The sequence below is a fragment of the Neomonachus schauinslandi genome, chromosome 1 (assembly GCF_002201575.2).
Source record: "Neomonachus schauinslandi chromosome 1, ASM220157v2, whole genome shotgun sequence".
Taxonomy (NCBI): Eukaryota; Metazoa; Chordata; class Mammalia; order Carnivora; family Phocidae; genus Neomonachus; species Neomonachus schauinslandi.
Genome location: NC_058403.1, coordinates 132318822 through 132338798, shown reverse-complemented (window position 1 = coordinate 132338798; position 19977 = coordinate 132318822). Strand labels below are relative to the sequence as shown.

The window sequence follows — 19977 nt, the reverse complement described above, 5'->3', positions numbered from 1 at the left end:
CTGGATCCTTGTTTTGCTTCTTCAGCAGAGTGTGTAGGTGAGGAAAATGTAGAGATCTAAACATGCATCCCTGATAAGAAGAGAAGGGCTTCTGCTACTTATATTGCAATAATGTTTAGAAAATCAAATATCTAGAAAAACTTGGGAATTCTCATTTCCTGGAATAATATCATAACACACATAAACAAAAAAAGCAAAACATGTCATTCTGAGCTGCCCAGGATATGGGGGGAGTTCTGTTGAGCAGAATAATGATGATGAGGGAAAAGGTGAATAAGGAGCAGGTTAGGACTGATTCAGATGAGGCAAGTGCCCTCCTCCAAGAAATCAATGGGAGCCCTCCTTTGTTGCGGGTGCTCATTCATTTTTGTCCAGCTGCAGATCTCTGAGGGCAGGCATCTGATTCTTAAGCCAGCTACAGTCAGCCGTTAGGAGTAGATACAGAGAAGGGGGCACTGGCTGGAAAAATATGGGCATGTTTCCAGGCATTTCACTGGGGCTTCCTCAAATCTTCACAATTTAACTAATTTTTCCCATATGTATGCTTCCTTAAAAAAAAAAAAAAAACCAAATATTTTATTTTATTCTATTCACATATTTCAAAAGGAAGTAATTACTACTAAAGTTTTAAAAGACAACAAGAATGGATTTGGACATGAAGGGAAGGGTACTTAGAGTGGCCATGGGTATATTGGATTTATCATTTAAAACAATGTGACTGGGCAATTTAAAACAAAGTCCATGGCCCAATTATTCATTTACAAAATGGGGATAATAGTAAGTCACTTTTAGCATTGTTTGACAATTATATGAGGAAATATAACATATGTTAATTTCTAAACATCTGTTGGTACATAGTCACTACTCAAAAAACAGAATGTCAGTCAGTAATAGTAGTGCTAGCTTGCCAGAATATTCACGCACTAACACCAATTAGTCCTCTTTGAATGATACTAAAAATGATTATATAGGTCAGGATGAGCAAAAGGGAGAATGAATACAAACATAAATACACTAAATCTGGAAAGTTGCCTTTGCCTCAGTTTTCCCATTCACTTAGGTAAGGATAGAGTGAATTTTGGAGGTGGAGAAGTAGAATGCATTGTCTTGAGTAACTTGCCTGATAAACATGTACTGTTTCCTTTTTTCTTACAGATTTCTTTCTGCTGCTTTAGCCAATTTTAGGGTACAAGATTCACACATCAGAGGTTTTGGTTTGTTTAGATGTTTTTAATGATACAATTCTCAGTTTATTCTTTCTGATGCAAACTAAGAACAGGGGGACACCAGAATGTAAATGCGATGTTTTCTAAGAATGTCTGGGATGATTGGGCCCTAAATGTTCTTAAACATCAAATAAAAGTTGAGTGAAGGTGTTTAAATCATTACCAAGCCAGCATCTGAATTTGCATGTTGGCTGAGACGCAGGGGACATTATAGGTTCTAGACCATCTCCAGCATCCAAGCTGTGTAATCTCTGGGACTTTTTATCTCTTTGCAAAATGAGAATGAAAACACCTGCACCGCATAACTTACAGCATTGTTGAGAGATTTATGGAAAAAAATGAAAATGCTGATCCAGTGTAAGCTGGCCTCAATCTCACATGTCATTGCTCAGAAGTCTTGGCTCCATTTTGGAATTTGCACTGGTCTACAACCTCTTCTGCAAGAATAGCACAGGGGAAAGATACAGCCAAGGTTCTCTCCCTCATTTTGAGGTCAAAATGGCTTAAAGTAGTTGTGCTCTCATATCCCACAGACCAATTTTGGGCTCCTGAACAACAAAGTGTGATGCCTGGAGGAGAGACATTTATGGTAGACATTACGCTGCTAGTGGGGGCAGCCTTCATTCAGGTCATTGGCATGAATCAGCAGAGCCTAACTGGGTGGAGCCCTCCCTACCACCATGCCAGAGCCCACATATTTGATACTCCGTCCATATTTTTATTTCATTAATAAAATATGACCTCACTGTTCTTTTGTAATCCAGAAGCGTGAGGATACATTTGTTGCAAACTGCATGCAGATAAAAGGGGGATTCCTTTTGAAACTACATCCTCTTAATAATAAATAACTTTTGATCTACTAGACATAACAGTAGTGCATTTCTTGTTAAAACGGCAAGCTTTTTCTTTTTTACCAAAATGAAAAGAAAACATTCATTTCTTTATAAATATTTTAAATAGTTTAAATACATATTTCATACCAAGGATATAAAAATAGCCTCTCTTTTTTTTTTTTTGATAAATAAAGACATGTTCATTTACATGGCAAATAACGTGCAAGAGCTAACCACTGGCCATCAGCTCTATTTGATTGTCTAGGAGATGACATGCAGTGATAATTGTCCCTTTGCCTTCACAAAAAGAAAAATAGATCAGCAGGAGCTGTGCACTCCCGAGGCCAACAGTGCTGTGGATATTGTTCAGCAATGACCAACAGGCACTCAGGAAAAACCTTTGCTGCACTTCACAAAAGTCACCTAGGACAAAATGAATCCACAAATTCTTTGTCTGGGACTTCTAGCTGCTCAGACCCTCAGGGTCTTTGGACTTTTAAAAAGTCTGTCAAACAGACCAGTAAGTGAATACCTGTATAGGAAACTGTTTCTGCTGTGTTTCTAAGGATCTAGCAAGTGTTTGCTACAGTACGGATGTGGTTCTGCCTTTGGCTGGCCCCTCACGCACTCGCCTGCTGGACTCCCAGCTCTGCCCCATCTTCACACCTGCCCGAGGCAAAAAAGGCAAACTGAAGCTGTCATGCAGTGGTGGGTTTGAAACTGGGAGCCGCTGCACGTGCGTGAATATCATAAGTTTATGGCTTTATTATCTTTCATTTCCGCTGTGCTTGTGACAATTTCCAGTGGAAAGTTCTCCAAAGGTTCCATAGACATCGATGCCGCTCCTTCCCTGTCCCAAGATCCTGGCAAGTTTTCCAAACTGAAGGAACTCGTGGCTCCTTGGCTGAGGCTGCCTTCCTCTGATCTGCTTGGGAGAACCAGGTGCAATGACGTTTCCGAGGAGGAGCAGACAGAGGATGAGAGAGTCGCCGAAATGGACTGCAGAGGTGTCAGTGTAGAATCTGAATGTGGAGAGATGCACCTTAAAAATTGCAGATGACCTTCTTGGACAACCTGGTAGTGGGCAGGTGAATAATCAAGGTTTGGAGAATGATAAAGTTCACTGTCTGCTGGATTTTGCTTGTGAGCTCCAGTTCGCTGGGGGCTGCTCCCCACAGAGGAGGGATCCACACTCCAAATGTCTGAGGTGACATTACCATGACAGAGTTGTGCTTGAGTATAAGCAGCTCCACCTGCTTGCAAGTGTAGGCAAGGTTGGTGCGTACTCCAGGTCATCCTGGTCTGTAAGCTATCCCTGGAGGGACACACAGATGTGGTGTGCAGGGAGCAGAACTGCGGCGGCTGCTGGGGCGACAGAACGTTTTCTAGAAGTCGCATCACGTTCCTCATGTCTTTACCTAACTGAGAGACCTCCTGAGTCAATGTCGTTACCTGTGTGGATAAAGCAAAGCAGAAGACAATAGTCAGAGGTGCATGGCACTGATTTCAGAGCAGTGAGGCAGGGAAACGAGATTTCTCAGCAAGGTCTGAAAGGCTGCTCCGCGTCCAACTCCAGCCAAATCCAAGGGGTGAATGGAGAAGTTGGCACCTGATATAAAGCCATCCTTATTCTGAGGGAACCTAGAGAGACATTCATAGTCTGGCATTCTTAATCAGTAACTCTGGCGTTCTTGAACAAAATCAAGAGACAGGGGTCAATTATCTCATGTGTCTCTTAAATACAGGCAGTATCTTTTACTTCCCCTGAGTTAGTGGGTTACACAGTGGTGCACACAAATCATCCTGGACACCTCAAAAGCCAGTATGGAGTGGTGGGTGTTGTATGTAAAGCACTCAGCACACCATCTGTCCAGAGTAGATAGTAAATGATAGCTCTCACTTTTGTCATTTCTGGCCAAGATCCATGCTTATCGTAGGCTCAGGGGCAAACTGGCCTTCAGTGGTGATGAAGGTGGTAAGCGAGAACCCACACCAGGTTTGCGAGGAAGGGAGTTCACAGAAGGAGGGAAAATAGCAAAATAAGAGAAACCTGCTAGGCAGGTAGGTGCAGATCAGCATAGTGGAGAGCCTGGGGGTGTTGCAGTTGATCAGTGAACCTGGAACCTTATGGGATTATAACCCAGATTGTGTGGTATGTGCTTTATTCACTTTTCTATGTAAGTCATTTAGTTTTTGTGAGATTTTCCAAGTAGACACAACTCTCAAACACCTAAGAACCCCTGAAGAGTCTTCATTGTTCCTTTTACACTTAAAACCAAAAATAAAATTTGCCGGAGGATTTGTTTTCTTACCAACCACATCACTTTTTTTTAACCATGGAAGACCACCAGAAGATTGAATCTAGCTTTTCTGGAGTGTTTACATTCTTCAAAGTGAGGAAACCCTGTATTTCAGAAAGCAGGATACAAACATGTATCTCCTAAACTTTGGTGAGATTTGTAACACTAACATAATGTTGTAATACTTTGCCTTCAACTGCTGCAAGACTGTATTTTATAAAGGACCTTCTATGACTTGAGTTTACTATCATGAATCGAAAAACTCCAATATAAGCAGCTGAACCTGTTGACTATCCTCAAAAAACTAAAACAAAAGGCAGTTCCACTTTAGTGATGCCAGATCCAAGATTGCTGTTTTGGGCAAACTTTTTTCAACATTGACGTATACATTCCTAATTCCACCAGCAGCTTAATTCATTCCACTTCCTGTGAGTGCGTTCTGAAACTAATTCTCCCTGGCAGGCCCATCAGGAGGTAGTGCCACTTGAATCAGGCATTTAAAAAAGGCCAGAAGGAGGTTTTTCCATGGGTCAGACAACCAACTGGTAACACCTGTCTTGAAATTGCCAGGCCAAAAGTATTTCTGCCTTTCTGCTAGCATGGAACTCGAGGAACTCAATCGAACGCTTGTCTGGGCTTTTCAGCAGATCTGAAACTTCTGGTGATAAAAAGATACCTCCGAGCCTCATATTGAAGAAGCAAAACAGTGAATCTGAGAAAGATGCTATGTGTTTTGAAATTTTCACTGCAGGTTGTCTAATTTCGTGACCTGCCAAGCCTCAATTTTTTTAAGATTTTATTTATTTATTTGTCACAGAGAGTACAAGCAGGGGGAGTAGCAGGCAGAGTGAGAAGCAGGCTCCCTGCTGAGCAAAGATCCTGATGCAGGACTTGATCCCAGGACCCTGGGATCATGACCTGAGTGGAAGGCAGATACTTAACCAACTGAACCACCCAGGCGTCCCTGCCAAGCCTCAATTTTAAAGTGCATGGCTCACATTTAAATCAAGATCTGGATCTTGGCACTGCAGACATACACCCATGGGCTCCATCTTGAATTGATAAGCTCTTCTATCAAAATTTCAGAAGAGAAGGCTGACACTAAATGATATATTTGAAGGGATATATTGACCACCCATTTCTGTGGACTGTCTAAGCTTCATTCCTGTATCAAATTGACCAGGGGTACATTAACTCCCAGTAAAATGCTTTCAATAGGTCTTTTATTAGGATTGAATAAAAACCCAGTCTTTGAAGAACCATTTGCATTTTAGGCACACCAACAATTATGTTATTCAATAAATCTTTGAGTAAATTTATAATACAATATGCTTTCAGGTACCTTTTTCTTTGTTGGATCTATAAACAGTGCTAAGATAATGTATCCCTGGCTATTATTTCCCCGCCTGTAAAATGCGGACACTAAGGCCCAGAGGTTAAATGACATTTTTAAGGTCCCTTATTTCATGAAGGACAGTCTTTGGCCTAGAATTCAGGCCTTCTAAGTTTGGTGCTCTTTCTGTTATAGTATATTATCACATGGGAAAGGAGATATTGCTTAAGAGTTGAGAGATTTTTGCTAACGTGTTCAGAATTTGTGAAGGGCCCAGATGACACAAAAAGGTAGCTTCGTGTGTAAAATCTATCTGAAATGTTAATTCAACATCAAGTAAATAAATACCATCATCTCTAAGTCAGAAACCAATTAAACACAGCAAAATCTCCTCATATCAAATTATACAAATAAAACAACAAAAACAGCAAGAGGAATTTGGAGCCAGACAATATGTCAACATACATATTTCTGATGAACTATTGTTTCTAGACTTCAAAATAAACAGGTACTTTTCCACAGGTGAAATACCATTTGATGGCCACATCCTTGACATCAAACTTTTACCGTGCATTTGTCCAACTTGGAGTTTATGAACTTTGAATGGGAATCCAGAGTCTTGACCGGCTGCCGGAATGTAAACAAGCATTAATATTTCCAGAAAACAAAATCACTATATCAGCTTGAACTAAAAGCTGCAAAGAATCCAAGGAAATAGAGCTTTCTTTAGCTCTGAAGGGTAATGATCAGTATATATCAGGGAAGAATTCTGTCACTGTATTGGGACACACCCCTGCACCTTATTAAAGTTACATGAGAGAATTAATCCCTGTTGGGTAAGGGATCTCTCCCTTCACAAGGACAAAGGCAACTGTCACAAGGAAAGATGGCATCTACTGGTGACACCGAAGGTGACAACATACTGCCACAAAAAGTTCTGCGCTTTTGCTTACTGCTTTCTGCTGAACTTGCTAAGAGAATTCATTCTAAAATAGGGAAGACCTTATTTTTAATCAAATGTGGAAAGCAAAGAATGCAGTCTCTACTTTCCAAGGAGGGTGAGGCTTAATGCTTTTTTTTATAGCATGCTAAGAAGATGTGCATTTGCTAAAAAAGGTTGTTGGGGCTACTTTGTGAACAAAACTCCACCCATTTAAGGAGATATGCCTTCAAAATACAACTTAAAATCAGGGTACTACAGAAATAGGCCAGTAAAAACAAACAAAAAAATCATTCAGATCAAATGAACCAAAGTTTTCCCACTTACCTCAACACCTGATCATATTCTTTAAATGTCTTCTGCTACTCATATTAGAAGACACAACCTCTTTTTGAGTGGGTATTACAAAACCCTTCACAAGCCCCATCTCATTTTTTTCTTTTCTTTTCTTTTCTTTTTTTTGACCCTGAGATCAAGACCTGAGCTGAGATCAAGAGTAAGACACTTAACCAACTGAGCCACCCAGATGCTCCCCCATCATATTTTTTAATGTCGTCTATTTACTGACTCCCATATCTCATGACTATATTCTGAGTGCCAAGTGACAAACTTAACTAAGTTATTCAGAGTTGTTTTATCAGTTGAAATTTGGTAAACCTTTTTGCATCCCTGGTTGCTACCCTCATTGGCTATTTTAGATGTGGCCTTCTGATTATTTCTACTTATAAAGATAAAATAGATAAATAAACCATAACTTAATACACATTTTCTCTTCCGTGTGTATTAAGTTATATTTCCTTTATCCATTTTTTCCCTCTCCTTCCTCTTCCTTCTCCCAATTTTTCTGTGAATAAGAACCCATCAGTCTGGGATTTAAAACTGTTGGCCAAACCAGTTCACCATCACCATCTGCAAAGCCATTTCTTCACATCCAAGATTTCTCTATCCCTTCCAAAGTCCCAACTGCTAGAAAGAAGTGTTGAAAACACCATCTGTGCTTCCAAGTGGTTCAGTTTTCTATCCAAAACTTTGGAGCATCTAAAGATTCTTCCCTCCGCTGTTCTCCCAGTAACGTGTATTTTACCACACAAATCATTAGGTGTTTAGCAGGTTTGGGGGCAGTGCATTTGGTCTTGTTGAGCAGCACCTTCTGTCATGAATAGAAACACCCATGCAACAACAGACTGGTCAGTTATCCATGATAATCTACACAGTGGTCTTTCCATACCTCTAAGAAGGAACTCACTAATTGCCACAATTCTTCTATTTTGGCTATCTGCAGGTTTGCTCAGAACTTCTGTTGGCTTAGAATTAGTCATTGTTGCCTACATTTCCAGAGTATCCTGGTTTTCTTCTCTTATGTTTGATTTGCTCCACTGGTGTGATGTTACTTCTCACCCTCCTCTCAATCATATGTCCACAGATGCTTTGTTGTGAGGATTAAATAATATAATGGATGTTAAAATTTGGTCCCCACACTACTGATACTTTGTCAGGATCCCAGTATCTGCATTTGATAATGCAACACAGCTTAGTTGGAAACTTCTTCATGGTAGGGAATACTGACCCAGGAAACATTTAGCCCCCCCCCCCCAAATAAAAGCCAGTTATCTATATAACTCCTCTTCAGCCTCAGCATGGAGAGACAAACCATGCTGTTAACACTTTTACATAATTAATTTGGAAGAAACAGAGTCTCCAAGTTTTAGCGTCACCTTGTGTAGATCTTTGCAGTAACAAATAGTAATAGCAATAACCAGAGCCTTTGAAAAATGTTGATTAAGATCCCGTATTTCCATTCTAAGGTTTGAGTGATTGCAGTCAGATGGATTGAGAAATCTCTATAAAGGATGTGTGAGCCAAAATACAACAATGTGCAGCTTGGTGTTGATAACAATTGAATAAGGACCACTGTGGGGTTTGATGGGGGCAGGTATGACTGTCTTTATTGTTCTTCATAATAGCTCTAGTCCCAGCATAAATCCTGCCATTTATAAATCTTTGTTGATACATGAGTAATTTAATGAATAATAAGTTGCATGGTTAATTTCTTAATATGAGTTTCTGGTATTTTCATTTCAACTTAAATAACTTTCACCAATCTCCCATAAATAGCACTGCAAGACACAGAAGTAAGTATCACTATACCTCTAGCAGGTAAGAACGTTTTATATGATCTCAGTGTCTCATGGACACCCCCATCACTTCAAAATGGGAAGTTTAAAAACCATTGTGTAATTACATAGTTGAAAAAATCCATCTGTGGTGCTGGTGCCCTATTGTCCAATAAGACTGTACACTGTCAGTTTTTACAGTTAGATTGTGTGTCTTTTGGTGTAAACACAGATTTGCTGTTCTGGTGTGTCTTTGGATTGTGCCTTTTGGGAACAGGAGTGTGAGTTTCATAAGGAAGACCAGAACGTGTCTTTGACAATACCTTTTATTTCACATCGAAAGTAGCTAACTTTTGCCTTCTATTATTCATGTTTTACATTTTTCAATCTTGGCTATTGGCATGGTATGATTCATGGCCTGTGAGTATAACTGGAACTTCAACTGATAGAAAAAAATGCCATTTCCATTTTTGTGCATTCAGTGAGCAGATGGGGAATGCATCCGTTGATATAATCTTCTTAGCTTGAAGAGTTCTTGACCTGTCACTCAATTTTTGCCAAACATGTACACATTTTCCTGCTAGACACAATTTTCCTAAATTCCGGGTACTAATTACACCAATCCTCTCCCCCCTGCCATGAACACATATACATTTTTACGAGCTCTGATTCAGGTAATTAAATGGCCTTTCATTTAATCTTTTGTTATGTTGCGTATTTATCATGGGATTCAGACAAGTTCAATCAAAGTCCATAAGCAGGCAAAACAAAAAGAACGATCGGCATAATTTCATCCTTGTGTCTTTTGCTTCACAACACATTCAAAAACAAATGACAATCTTTTTATCTGTCAGCTAAAATAATAATCATACCCGGCACTTGCATAAATTTCATCCAAATGAGAATCTCAATCCCATTACTAACGAAAGTTGTAAATCTTGTTCTACAGCTGGAGAGGCTAGAATGTTGGGAGGTGAAATGGCTTATCCGAGGTCACACAGGAATAGTACCAAGGGCTTTACTTTTGCAGGTGCATCTGATGCCTCTTAAATTATAAGAGAAGAATTACAAGTCTTGAAAGTGATTACTCCAATGGTTTCATTGAATTTTTGCAAACTCAGGCCTTTGGACACAACTGTATTACTTTAGCTGTATTATTGTAATCCATTATTTATCAACCCTTTGATTGCTTTCCTCATCTATTTTCCTACTTCCTGTGACAAAGTTTGATTACTATCCAAATTGCTGTTTGGCTAAGTGATCCTCACTGCTATTAGTGAACACCAAACAAAAGTCTGTCTCATCCCAGAATACCAACTGTATAGACAGCGCTTATCAAGACAAAGTATAGAGGAATTACCTGGGGATCTTGACACCATGTATATTCAGATTCAATAGGTGTGGGGTGGGGTTCTGCATTTCTAACAAGCTCCCAGTTGATGCCAATGCTGCTAGCTTGTACTCCAAGGGGTCAGATCATGAGTTCCTATTATGGATCTAGTCCCTTTGGTTAACTCCTCATGTACTGGTCTTCCAGTAAGAGCTGAGAATTTAGTCTAAACAGCTTTCCTCAATTCCTTTGGCAAGTCTGTAGTTGGAGTTTTTGATTTGTTTAGATCTTCTTTAATTTCTTTTAACAATATTTTGTCATTATTGGTGTACAAGTCTTGTACCTCCTTGGTTAAATTTTAATTTATTCCTAAGTATTTTCTTCTTTCTGATGCTACTGTAAATGGGATTGTTTTTCTTAATTTCTCTTTCTGATAGTTCATTATTAGTGTATAGAAATACAACTGACTTTTGTATATTGACTTTGTATCCTGCAAATTTACTGAATTCATTTATTAGTTCTAACAGATTTTGGTGGAATCTTGAGGGTTTAAGGTCTTCGTGATTGTTGAAGTTGTTGTCTTTGTTCTTGGTGGCTCCCAGAAGTTGAGGGTGTCCCAAGATCTGTCAGAGTCCCAAAGTGGAGGATCATAGAGAGCACCTAGGTGCAGGTGGATTAGGACCTGGACCCTCAGGTACCAGCTGGGAAAGTATGCAGTCATATCTCTTCCAGGGAGAATCTAGGAGATGGGCATTTTTGCATGCTCCCTCTCTGCTGAACCTGGATATACAACCTTAGAGATGTTCTTACACCCATTTTTTTTCTTTTTAAAATTTAAATTCAATTAATCGACATTTAGTGTATTATTAATTTCAGATGCAGAGTTCAGTGATTCATCAGTTTTATATAATACCCAGTGCTCATTATGTCATGTGCCCTCCTTAATGTCCATCCCCCGACTCTGCTCCCCTCCAGCAACTCTCAGGTGGTTTCCTGTGATTAAGAGTCTCTTATGGTTTGTCTCTCTCTCTGATTCTGTCTTGTTTTATTTTTCCCTCCCTTCCCCTGTGATCCTGTTTTGTTTCTTAAATTCCACATATGAGTGAGATCATATGATAATTGTCTTTTTCTGGTTGACTTATTTTGCTTAGCATAATACCCTCTAGTTCCATCCATGGTGTTGCAAATGGCAAGATTTCTTTTTTTTTTTTTTTTTTGATGGCTGAGTAGTATTCCATTGTATATATATACCACTTCTTCCTTATCCATTCATCTGTTGATGGACATCTGGGCTCTTTCCATAGTTTGGCTGTTGTGGACATTGCTGCTATAAACATTGGGGTGCAGGTGCCCCTTCAGATCACTACATTTGTATCTTTGGGGTAAATACCTAGTGGTGCAATTGCTGGGTCATTGGGTAGCTCTATTTTTAACTTTTTGAGGAACCTCCATACTGTTTTACAGAGTGGCTATATCAGTTTGCATTCCCACTAGCAGTGTAAGAGGGTTCACTTTTCTCTGCATCCTCGTCAACATCTGTTGTTTTCTGACTTGTTAATTTTAACCATTCTGACTGGTGTGAGATAGTATCTCATTGTGGTTTTGATTTGTATTTCCCTGATGCTGAGTGATGTGGAGCATTTTTTCATGTGTCTGTTGGCCATTTATGTCTTCTTTGGTGAAGTGTCTGTTCATGTCTTCTGCTCATTTCTTAATTATATGATTTGTTCTTTGGGTGTTGAGTTTGATAAGTTCTTTATAGATTTTGGACTCTAGCCCTTTATCTGATATGTTTTTACACACATTTAAAAATTACTTTTGTTTGCTATAATCCTGTAGGATTTGTGAACATAAGCCCCTTTGGCTTTCAGAGCTAAGTGTTTTGAGGGCCCTAGTTGGGGGCACTAAGTCCAAACTCTACAATGCTGGGAGTTAGGGGTTCCCTCTTGATTCCATGGCACTTTATCTGGGGTGGTGTTTATGGTTTATGTGTCCCAGCCTTCCCTATCTGTCTCCATGTGGGGATTTTCTCATTCACCTGATATGTCAGAGTCATTCAGCTTTTTAAAATTATTTCTTGTTTTTATGTTTCTCTCAGAGGGAATTATTTGGTGTATAGATGTACATTCAGTGTGTCTGTAGGAAGAGGGAAATTCATAAGCTTATTATGCTGTCATTTTGGGACATTTGTTATCTATTTTATGTGTTTAACCCATTGTATTTTTTTAAAAAATTTATTTATTTGCCAGAGAGAGAGAGAGAATACAAGCAGGGAGAGTGGCAGGCAAAGGGAGAAGTAGACTCCCTGCTGAGAAGGAGCCTGATGCAGGACTCAATCCCAGGACCCTGGGAACATGACCTGAGCTGAAGGCAGACACTTAACCGACTGAGCCATGCAGGTGTCCCAACCCACTGTATTTGTTATCCTTACCAAAATCTTACCCACTCACCTTGGTGAGTGGGAGACTCTTTATATTGGCTCCTGAGCTCTTTTGACATCATCCTAGTAGTGTTTGATGGTTTTCTTGTTGTCTTGTACACTAAGGTGTCCTAGACTTATTTGTATTTCATGTTCTCAGAAGTGGAAACAGCTATTTAAAGAGACTCTGGTTTCTTTTATTGGGAAATTATATCTGAGACCATAACTGATACATAGAGATACTCACTGTTATTGGGCTGGTCATTGTTTATACTCCTTTTCTGTTGAAAGAGCTTGGAAATGTATGCATGTACATGATACTACATAGATTCATATTAGTATTGCTAATTCTATCTCAGGATTACAGGGTTGTAACATTTTATATATTACATTTGTAACTCCTTTACACTGTGAATTCTGGTTATTGAGGTATAGAAGATGATAGAATTAGGATATCCCATAATGACTCATTTGCTTTATCCCCCATTATACATACAACAGTTGCAGTAGATCAATACCAGTATTACCATTACAAATTATGATTACTGAAAACAATTTAAAAATTTGGGGGGGAGGCATATTTTATTCTAATTCTCTCCCCACTCCCCTTTCAATGGTTCATTCATATTTACGTTGTCAGAGCATATGACCTTTGACAACTTAATACCTTCTCTTCTTTAACTTTCATTTAGACTTCATTCTATAAATAAGTACATATTTAATGCTGATGAACTTATCTTATGACAACATCTTTCAAATTATCTTGGTTTTCTGAATCTTGTTCTCGAGAACATCCTTCAGGAAATGTATACGGGAACAATATTCCTTGAGTTTTTTCATGTTAATAGTTTGGTACATGATGGTCATTTCTGCTGGATATAAAATCCTTAGTTTACATTTTCTTTACATTTTGTATATTTTGTATGTTATGCATTCTCTTGCATAAAATGTTGCTGTCTAAAAGTCTAACAACAGTCTAGATTTTTCCCTTGCACGTCCCTTATAAGATCATGAAATTCCTTTAAAAATCCCCAAAATATTTTACTGAAAAATAAAACTGATTTTCATTAATTGTTTCTCCTTTATCTCTGGTTGTTATAAATTTCAATGACTGATTTTTAACTACTGCAAATCAGTGTCCAAAACAAACAAACAAACAAAACCCAAACGAGTAGATTCCTATTTGAATGAATGCAAAGGCTCTTCTTTTACTTTCACAGCAACTGAGCAATGAACACCCCAGTGAGAAAGTCTGGTTCAGCAAGGTCTAGTATAAAGCATCATGAAATCATGGTACCTAAAGCTTGTTCAGAGGTCTAGAAAAAGTTTTTTTTTAACCACTAGCAGACACCTTACCCAATTCAAGCTTTTTTGATAATGCAGTTTTAAACAAAAACAAATTTCCCTATCAAACTCTTTAATAAATGCTATTTGAATAGAACTCCTTTATCTCCAAGGCTGAGGGGATTCAGTTTAGAGAGTGGGCTTTCAGACCATCAGCTGAAGTCAGTATAAGGCTGTAATAACAGTGTTTTGTTACCAGTTACCATATTTGATTTAAAAATACATTTTAAAAAAATCAGCATATTACCAGTGGACTCCTCCCCACCTATCATTTATTTGCTTTAAAATGTACTCCTTTTCTTTTCTTTCTTTCTTTTTCTGGATTTGAAAATGCTAACATGTGGAATAGCCATCAATGGGAAACATATATGGGAAAACATATGTGAAAAATGTATATCTCCCATTGAATAAACATATAATATATTTTATCAGGCTTTTTTGAAAAGTCCTTTCTAAAGTTATCATATCTTAACGTTATCTGTCCATGATTAAATCAAATATTACATTTAAGTATATATGGGTAATTTAAGGAACCAAAGACTCAAGTCTTAACAAGGGTATCTAATATTTCAGAAGGAAATCTTTTCAGTGCACACCAAGGATGGCCTTCTGTGAAAGCCAACCCAATAAAAAGAAAACCCACTGAACTGGGATTCAGGTCTTGTTTTTAGGCCTTTCTATACCTCTTGCTGCATATGTGATTATCTCTGGGCCTCAATTTACTCATCTGTGATAGAAGCATCTCACATGATGGGATTTCTAGTGTCTCTTCAAACTCAAAACTGGAATTTCATTTTTCTCTTCTATTCAATGTTCTAATGCCTGATGGTTAAAATAGATATAATGCATAATTCAGCATTTTTTATACATTCATCACCATAAATGTGTGTCTACTGTATGCCAATCATAGCGAAGAAAAAGGCAGATAAAGATTCTTGTCCTCATAGAATTGACATTCTAATGGGGGGATAAAGACAATGAAAAAGTAGATAAATTAACTATGTACCATAAGAGAAGTTTGATAGGCTATGAGGGAAGACAAATTTGGAAGTAAATTTGGGGAGAGGGGAATTCTATTTTAAAAGATTGCAAGGAAGACCTCACTGAGAAGTTGACATTTGAACACAGGCTTGAAAGAGGGAAGAGAGCTGTCCATGCAGATATTGGGGAAGAGCTTTCTGAACAGAGAGAACAAATACAAGACCCTCAGGTGCTTTCATAAACTAAAACAAGATGAACAGGGGCGCCTGGGTGGCTCAGTTGGTTAAGCAACTGCCTTCGGCTCAGGTCATGATCCTGGAGTCCCAGGATCAAGTCCCGCATCGGGCTCCTGCTCAGCAGGGAGTCTGCTTTTCCTTCTGACCCTACCCCCCTCATGCTCTCTCTATCTCATTCTCTCTCTCAAATAAATAAATAAAATCTTAAAAATAAAACAAGATAAACAATAATGTCTGTTCTGGAAATGTCATCTGTAGGACACTGAGATCATTTGTGGTTGTCTTTAAGAAATTGGGACAAGAGAAGGGGGCAGTGGCAAAGGAAGTTAATCGTGATGATTAAGGGTCTGTATTTCATGTCATATGAGTAAAGTTTCAAGGAAGAGAGAGCATTTAGAGAAGAGGAAAATAGACCACAGAGTGGGGAGGAAGAGAGATATTAGTTACCTTCAAAATTTAAAATATTTTCATTAAAAACAACCATTTATGTAGCTTTTTCTATGCAACTCAAGAGGTATAGAAATAGAAAATATTAATAAAAGGCTTTACAGAGAGTTACATGAGCTAAATATAGAGAATAGGTTTCTAATAGCTAAACTAATTGAGGAATGAGGTTGGCTGTCATCAGAAGCATTTGGGGATTTTTTTTAGTATTTTTTAATTTATTTTAGAAAGACAGAGGGAGGGATGGGGAGAGAGAGAGAGCATGACTCGGGGGAGGAGCGTGAGGGAGAGAGAGAATTCTCAAGCAGACTCCCTGCTGAGCACGAGCCCAGCACAGGGCTCCAAGGACCCAAAGATCACGACCTGAGCCGAAATCAAGAGTCAGAAGCTTAACCAACTAAGCCATCCAGGCACCCTACATATGGAGAATTTTTATTTTTATTTTTATTTTTTTTAAAGATTTTATTTATTTGAGAGACACACAGAGAGAGAACATAAGCAGAGAGAGGGAGAAGCAGACTCAATGCTGGGTGGGGAGCCCAATGACGTAGGGCTCGATCCCAGGACCCTGAGATCGTGACCTGAGCTGAAAGCAGACGCTTAAGTGACTGAGCCACCCAGGTGTCCCTGGACAATTTTTAAAAGTACAGATACTCAGTGCCAACTCTGGAGGTTCTGAGATTCATTTAGTCTATGCTTGGCCAAAAGAATAGTTATTTTAAAAATATTTATTAATATTAAATATATTTTATATATTAATTTATAAAAATATATATAATCATGTAAAAAATTCTAGAGAATCTGAAAGCACAACTAGGTTTGGGAACTCCTGGTGTAGCTTTTTCTGGGGGCATAGTGAGCTCCTTACTACAGAAAATGTTCAGGCAATATAACTTCTTACTAATCACCTCAGAAATAAAAATCCCATACTGGGAGATAAGCCAAAATAGGTGGCCTCTGTGATATCTCTCAAATTTCAGATTTTATGATTCTACCACATTATGAAAATACAATAATATCAAAGGAGGTTGCTTAAATATTTGTTTCAGAACAATTCTTTTACCCGTTATTTATAAAAATTGATTATTTCAAATTCTATCCTATCATATAGTCATATAAGCATAAAAAGGAAGTTTGACTAATTTAGTATTGATCTATGACATTTATTTCTAACTGGGCACAAGTAAATGGGAAGTGTTAGTTCTCATTTATCTAGGTGTCTTATCGTTCTCTAAAAAAGACTGACCATGAGAGACTATGGACTCTGAGAAACAAACTGAGCGTTCTAGAGGGGAGGGAGGTGGGGGGGGGGATGGGTTAGCCTGGTGATGGGTATTAAAGAGGGCACGTACTGAATGGAGCACTGGGTGTTATACGCAAACAATGAATCATGGAACACTACATCAAAAACTAATGATGTAATGTATGGTGATTAACGTAACATAATAAAATGAAATAAAATAAAATAAAAAAGACTGAAAAAATCCCCAAACCTTTCCAAGTTCATATATGCTTATTTTCTAGTACTGAACATTGACTTACTTGATATACAGAACATTCTCTGTTATACTTCAGTAAAGTCTGAGTACTTTAACAACAACATTAATAATAATAATAACAATAATAATAATTTTGAGGCAATTCACAGAATTTTTTTGAGATATAATCAAAGTTTACAAGAGTCTTGGGGAAGGGAGAAATGTACAAATGAAAATAACATAAAAGTTTATAAAAGCAAATACTGAATGGCAAGGTTAGAAAGCGGGTGTTAAAGCTCAGAAAAGGGACTTAAGAATTGGCATTCATCATGGAAGAATCAAGAGAATTAATAGGAGATTGGAGGCAGAATCAGAGCCCTTTTGAAAGATGTATGATGTTCGCATTTTTAAAAGGGGGAAATTCATGTATTAGGGGAAGATAAGAAAGAAAAAGTTCCTTGTAATCCCTTCCAACCATAAGATTCTATAAAAAAATTCTAATACTATCTGTAGCTGCTGGATTGGATCAATTATTGAACTTAATTTTCCTATTGATGAATGGAAAGTGGTGGAGGGGTATGTTCTTTTAAAAATTTATCAACTTATGGGGCTCCTGGGTGGTGCAGTTGATTGGGCGCTAGACTCTTGGTTTTGGCTCAGGTTGTAGTCTCGAAGTCATGGGTCTCATGGTCAAGCCCCTCATCTGGCTCTGGGCTCAGCATGGAGTCTGCTTAAGACTCTGTCTTCCCCTCCCCCCTGCGTGCACTCTCTCACTTGCTCTCTCTCTCTCTAAAATAAATAAATCTTTAAAAAAATATTTCAACTTACAAATTATTTAGGAAATATGGAGGGGTGGGGAAACACCCATATCCATCTTTTTAAAAAATAACCAGTTATTCTGAAGCTATCAGTTAGTAGCCAATTAATAACTAGCTACCACTAACTAATTACTAGTAATAAGTAATTAATAACCAATTGTTTAAAATTCATTTGACATTTTCTGTACTTGCTTGAATATACAGTAACTCATTTTACTGAATATTTCCCATTTTTATTCCTAGAATAGATCCACTTTCCAACCAGTTCTGCTCCTTGGAGGCTGACATGTATGAATTCCATCAACAGGCTCATTGGCTCTTTGGCTTCTGGTTGGGTTTGGCCATTGTAGAACATCAGCAGATCGAAGAGAGGTAGGAGAGGGAGGTCGGGGTATATGTTCCTCTGGCTGCTTCCCTGCAGGGTTGAGGTGGGCAGAAGGTCACAGAGGGTCCCAACAAAAGATCACAGCTCCTTTCAGGTGGCCTTCTCTACCCACCTTCCTCAGACTCATTATTGTGTAACCACTCTCTACTCTGACACCTTTAGACCTAGGAGTTGTAGTGAACTTCTGTTGTTATTATCCCACAGTAGGAGGGACAGTAATATCCTTTGTGGTTTCCCTACACTCAGCTAACTTCTTTGTAAATACTCCTTTTATTCAACCCTGCTCAAATTGTCCATTTGGAATGTGGCATTGGTCTTCCTTGAACTCTTACTGATATGTCCATTTAGTCCCTCTACTCAAAATAAGAAGAGGCCTATATATAAGTAATTACAGGCCAGGAAGACAAAAATAGCTAATATCTAAAACCTATATCCATGTTAAATTCACACTTCACAGGATAAATTTTGAGTGGCACATTTTTTTTTCTTTTGGGAGATCCTCACTATTCTTTAGGGTATGTATGTATGTATGTATGTATTATCAGTAAATCTCTCATGAGAGGTACAAATCTACCTATGCATATAGGCTCAAGAACTGAAAATAAGCAAAAAGCATCCTGCAAATCATTAAATAGTTGGGTATATTCCAGTTTAGAAAGCTATGTCCACAAAATGTAGCATTATAATCAATAATACTTATGTTTTAAAATGAAAAATGCGGAATGGTTTGTCAGCAGTTAAATGGATTTTGTTTTTCTATGTCAAAAAGTGAATGTACAGCCTTTTTTTTAATTTTGCTTTTGAGAATTGATGGTCAAGAATGCATATGTGATCATGATGAAGAAGAAAAGAGATTGTACAGTCAGATCTTGGAATTGTCTGGCAATTCTGTCAGTGCATTTTGGTTGAACCAATTGTCAACAAGAAGATATAATAATAACACTAATTCAGAGGACTGAGGACTACCCTGTACCATAAGGTATTACTCATGTAGGTTTCCCTGTGTGAATTATTAATAGGACTCTAAATTTTCATAGCCATTTAGAAAAGTAGTAAAGCAACTCTTAGGTAAGGAGCAACTTCCGTTACTGCGATTCTATTTCTTTGCCTGAAGGAGACTTCACTGATCTCATGATACAAATTCGTAGATGTGACCTCAAAATCACAAAGAACGAAAGAAAAAATAGATAAACTGGGTATCACCAAAATTAATACGTCTGTGCTTCAAAGAAAAATGTTTAGAAAACAAAAAGGCAACTTCAATAATGGGAGAAGAAAAATGCACATCATACCTTGCATCTAGAATATATACAGAATTCTTACAACTAAGTAAAAAAGAGACAACCCAATGTTAAAGTGGGTAAAGGATCCGAATAGACAATTTTCCAAAGAATGAACACATGAGAAGATGCTCAATATTATTAGCTATCAAGGAAATGCAAGTGAAAACCACAATGAAATACCACTTCATACGCTCTAGTATGCTTATAATAAAAAAGTCTTATAACAAATAAAAAATCGTTGGCAAGGAAGTCAAGAGCCTGGAACCTTCATCTACTGAATGTAAAGTGCGACTGCTGCCTTGGGAAGCGGTCTGGCAGTTTCTCAAATGTTTAAACATAGAGTTACCATACGACCCAGCAATTCCACTTAATTGCCCAAGAGAAATTAGAACATGTCCACACAAATCTTGTGTGAATGTCTTATGAATGTTCACAGCAACATCATTTATATTAGCTAAAAAGTCGTAACAACATAAACGTCCATCAGCTGATGAATGAATAAGCAAGAAGTGG

The 19977-nt window shown here is 38.1% G+C and overlaps 1 protein-coding gene across 1 annotated transcript in view; it reads right to left on the bottom strand.

Annotated features, from left to right (window-relative positions):
- Nucleotides 1-2806: 2806 nt before the first annotated feature.
- Nucleotides 2807-19977, bottom strand: part of KCNH8 (potassium voltage-gated channel subfamily H member 8) — a 353747-nt gene continuing 336576 nt past the window's right edge. Inside the window, exon 16 of the mRNA XM_021678799.1 lies at nt 2807-3511. Within this exon, the coding sequence (XP_021534474.1) occupies nt 2807-3511 (705 nt within the window). The remainder of the gene's footprint in view (nt 3512-19977) is intronic.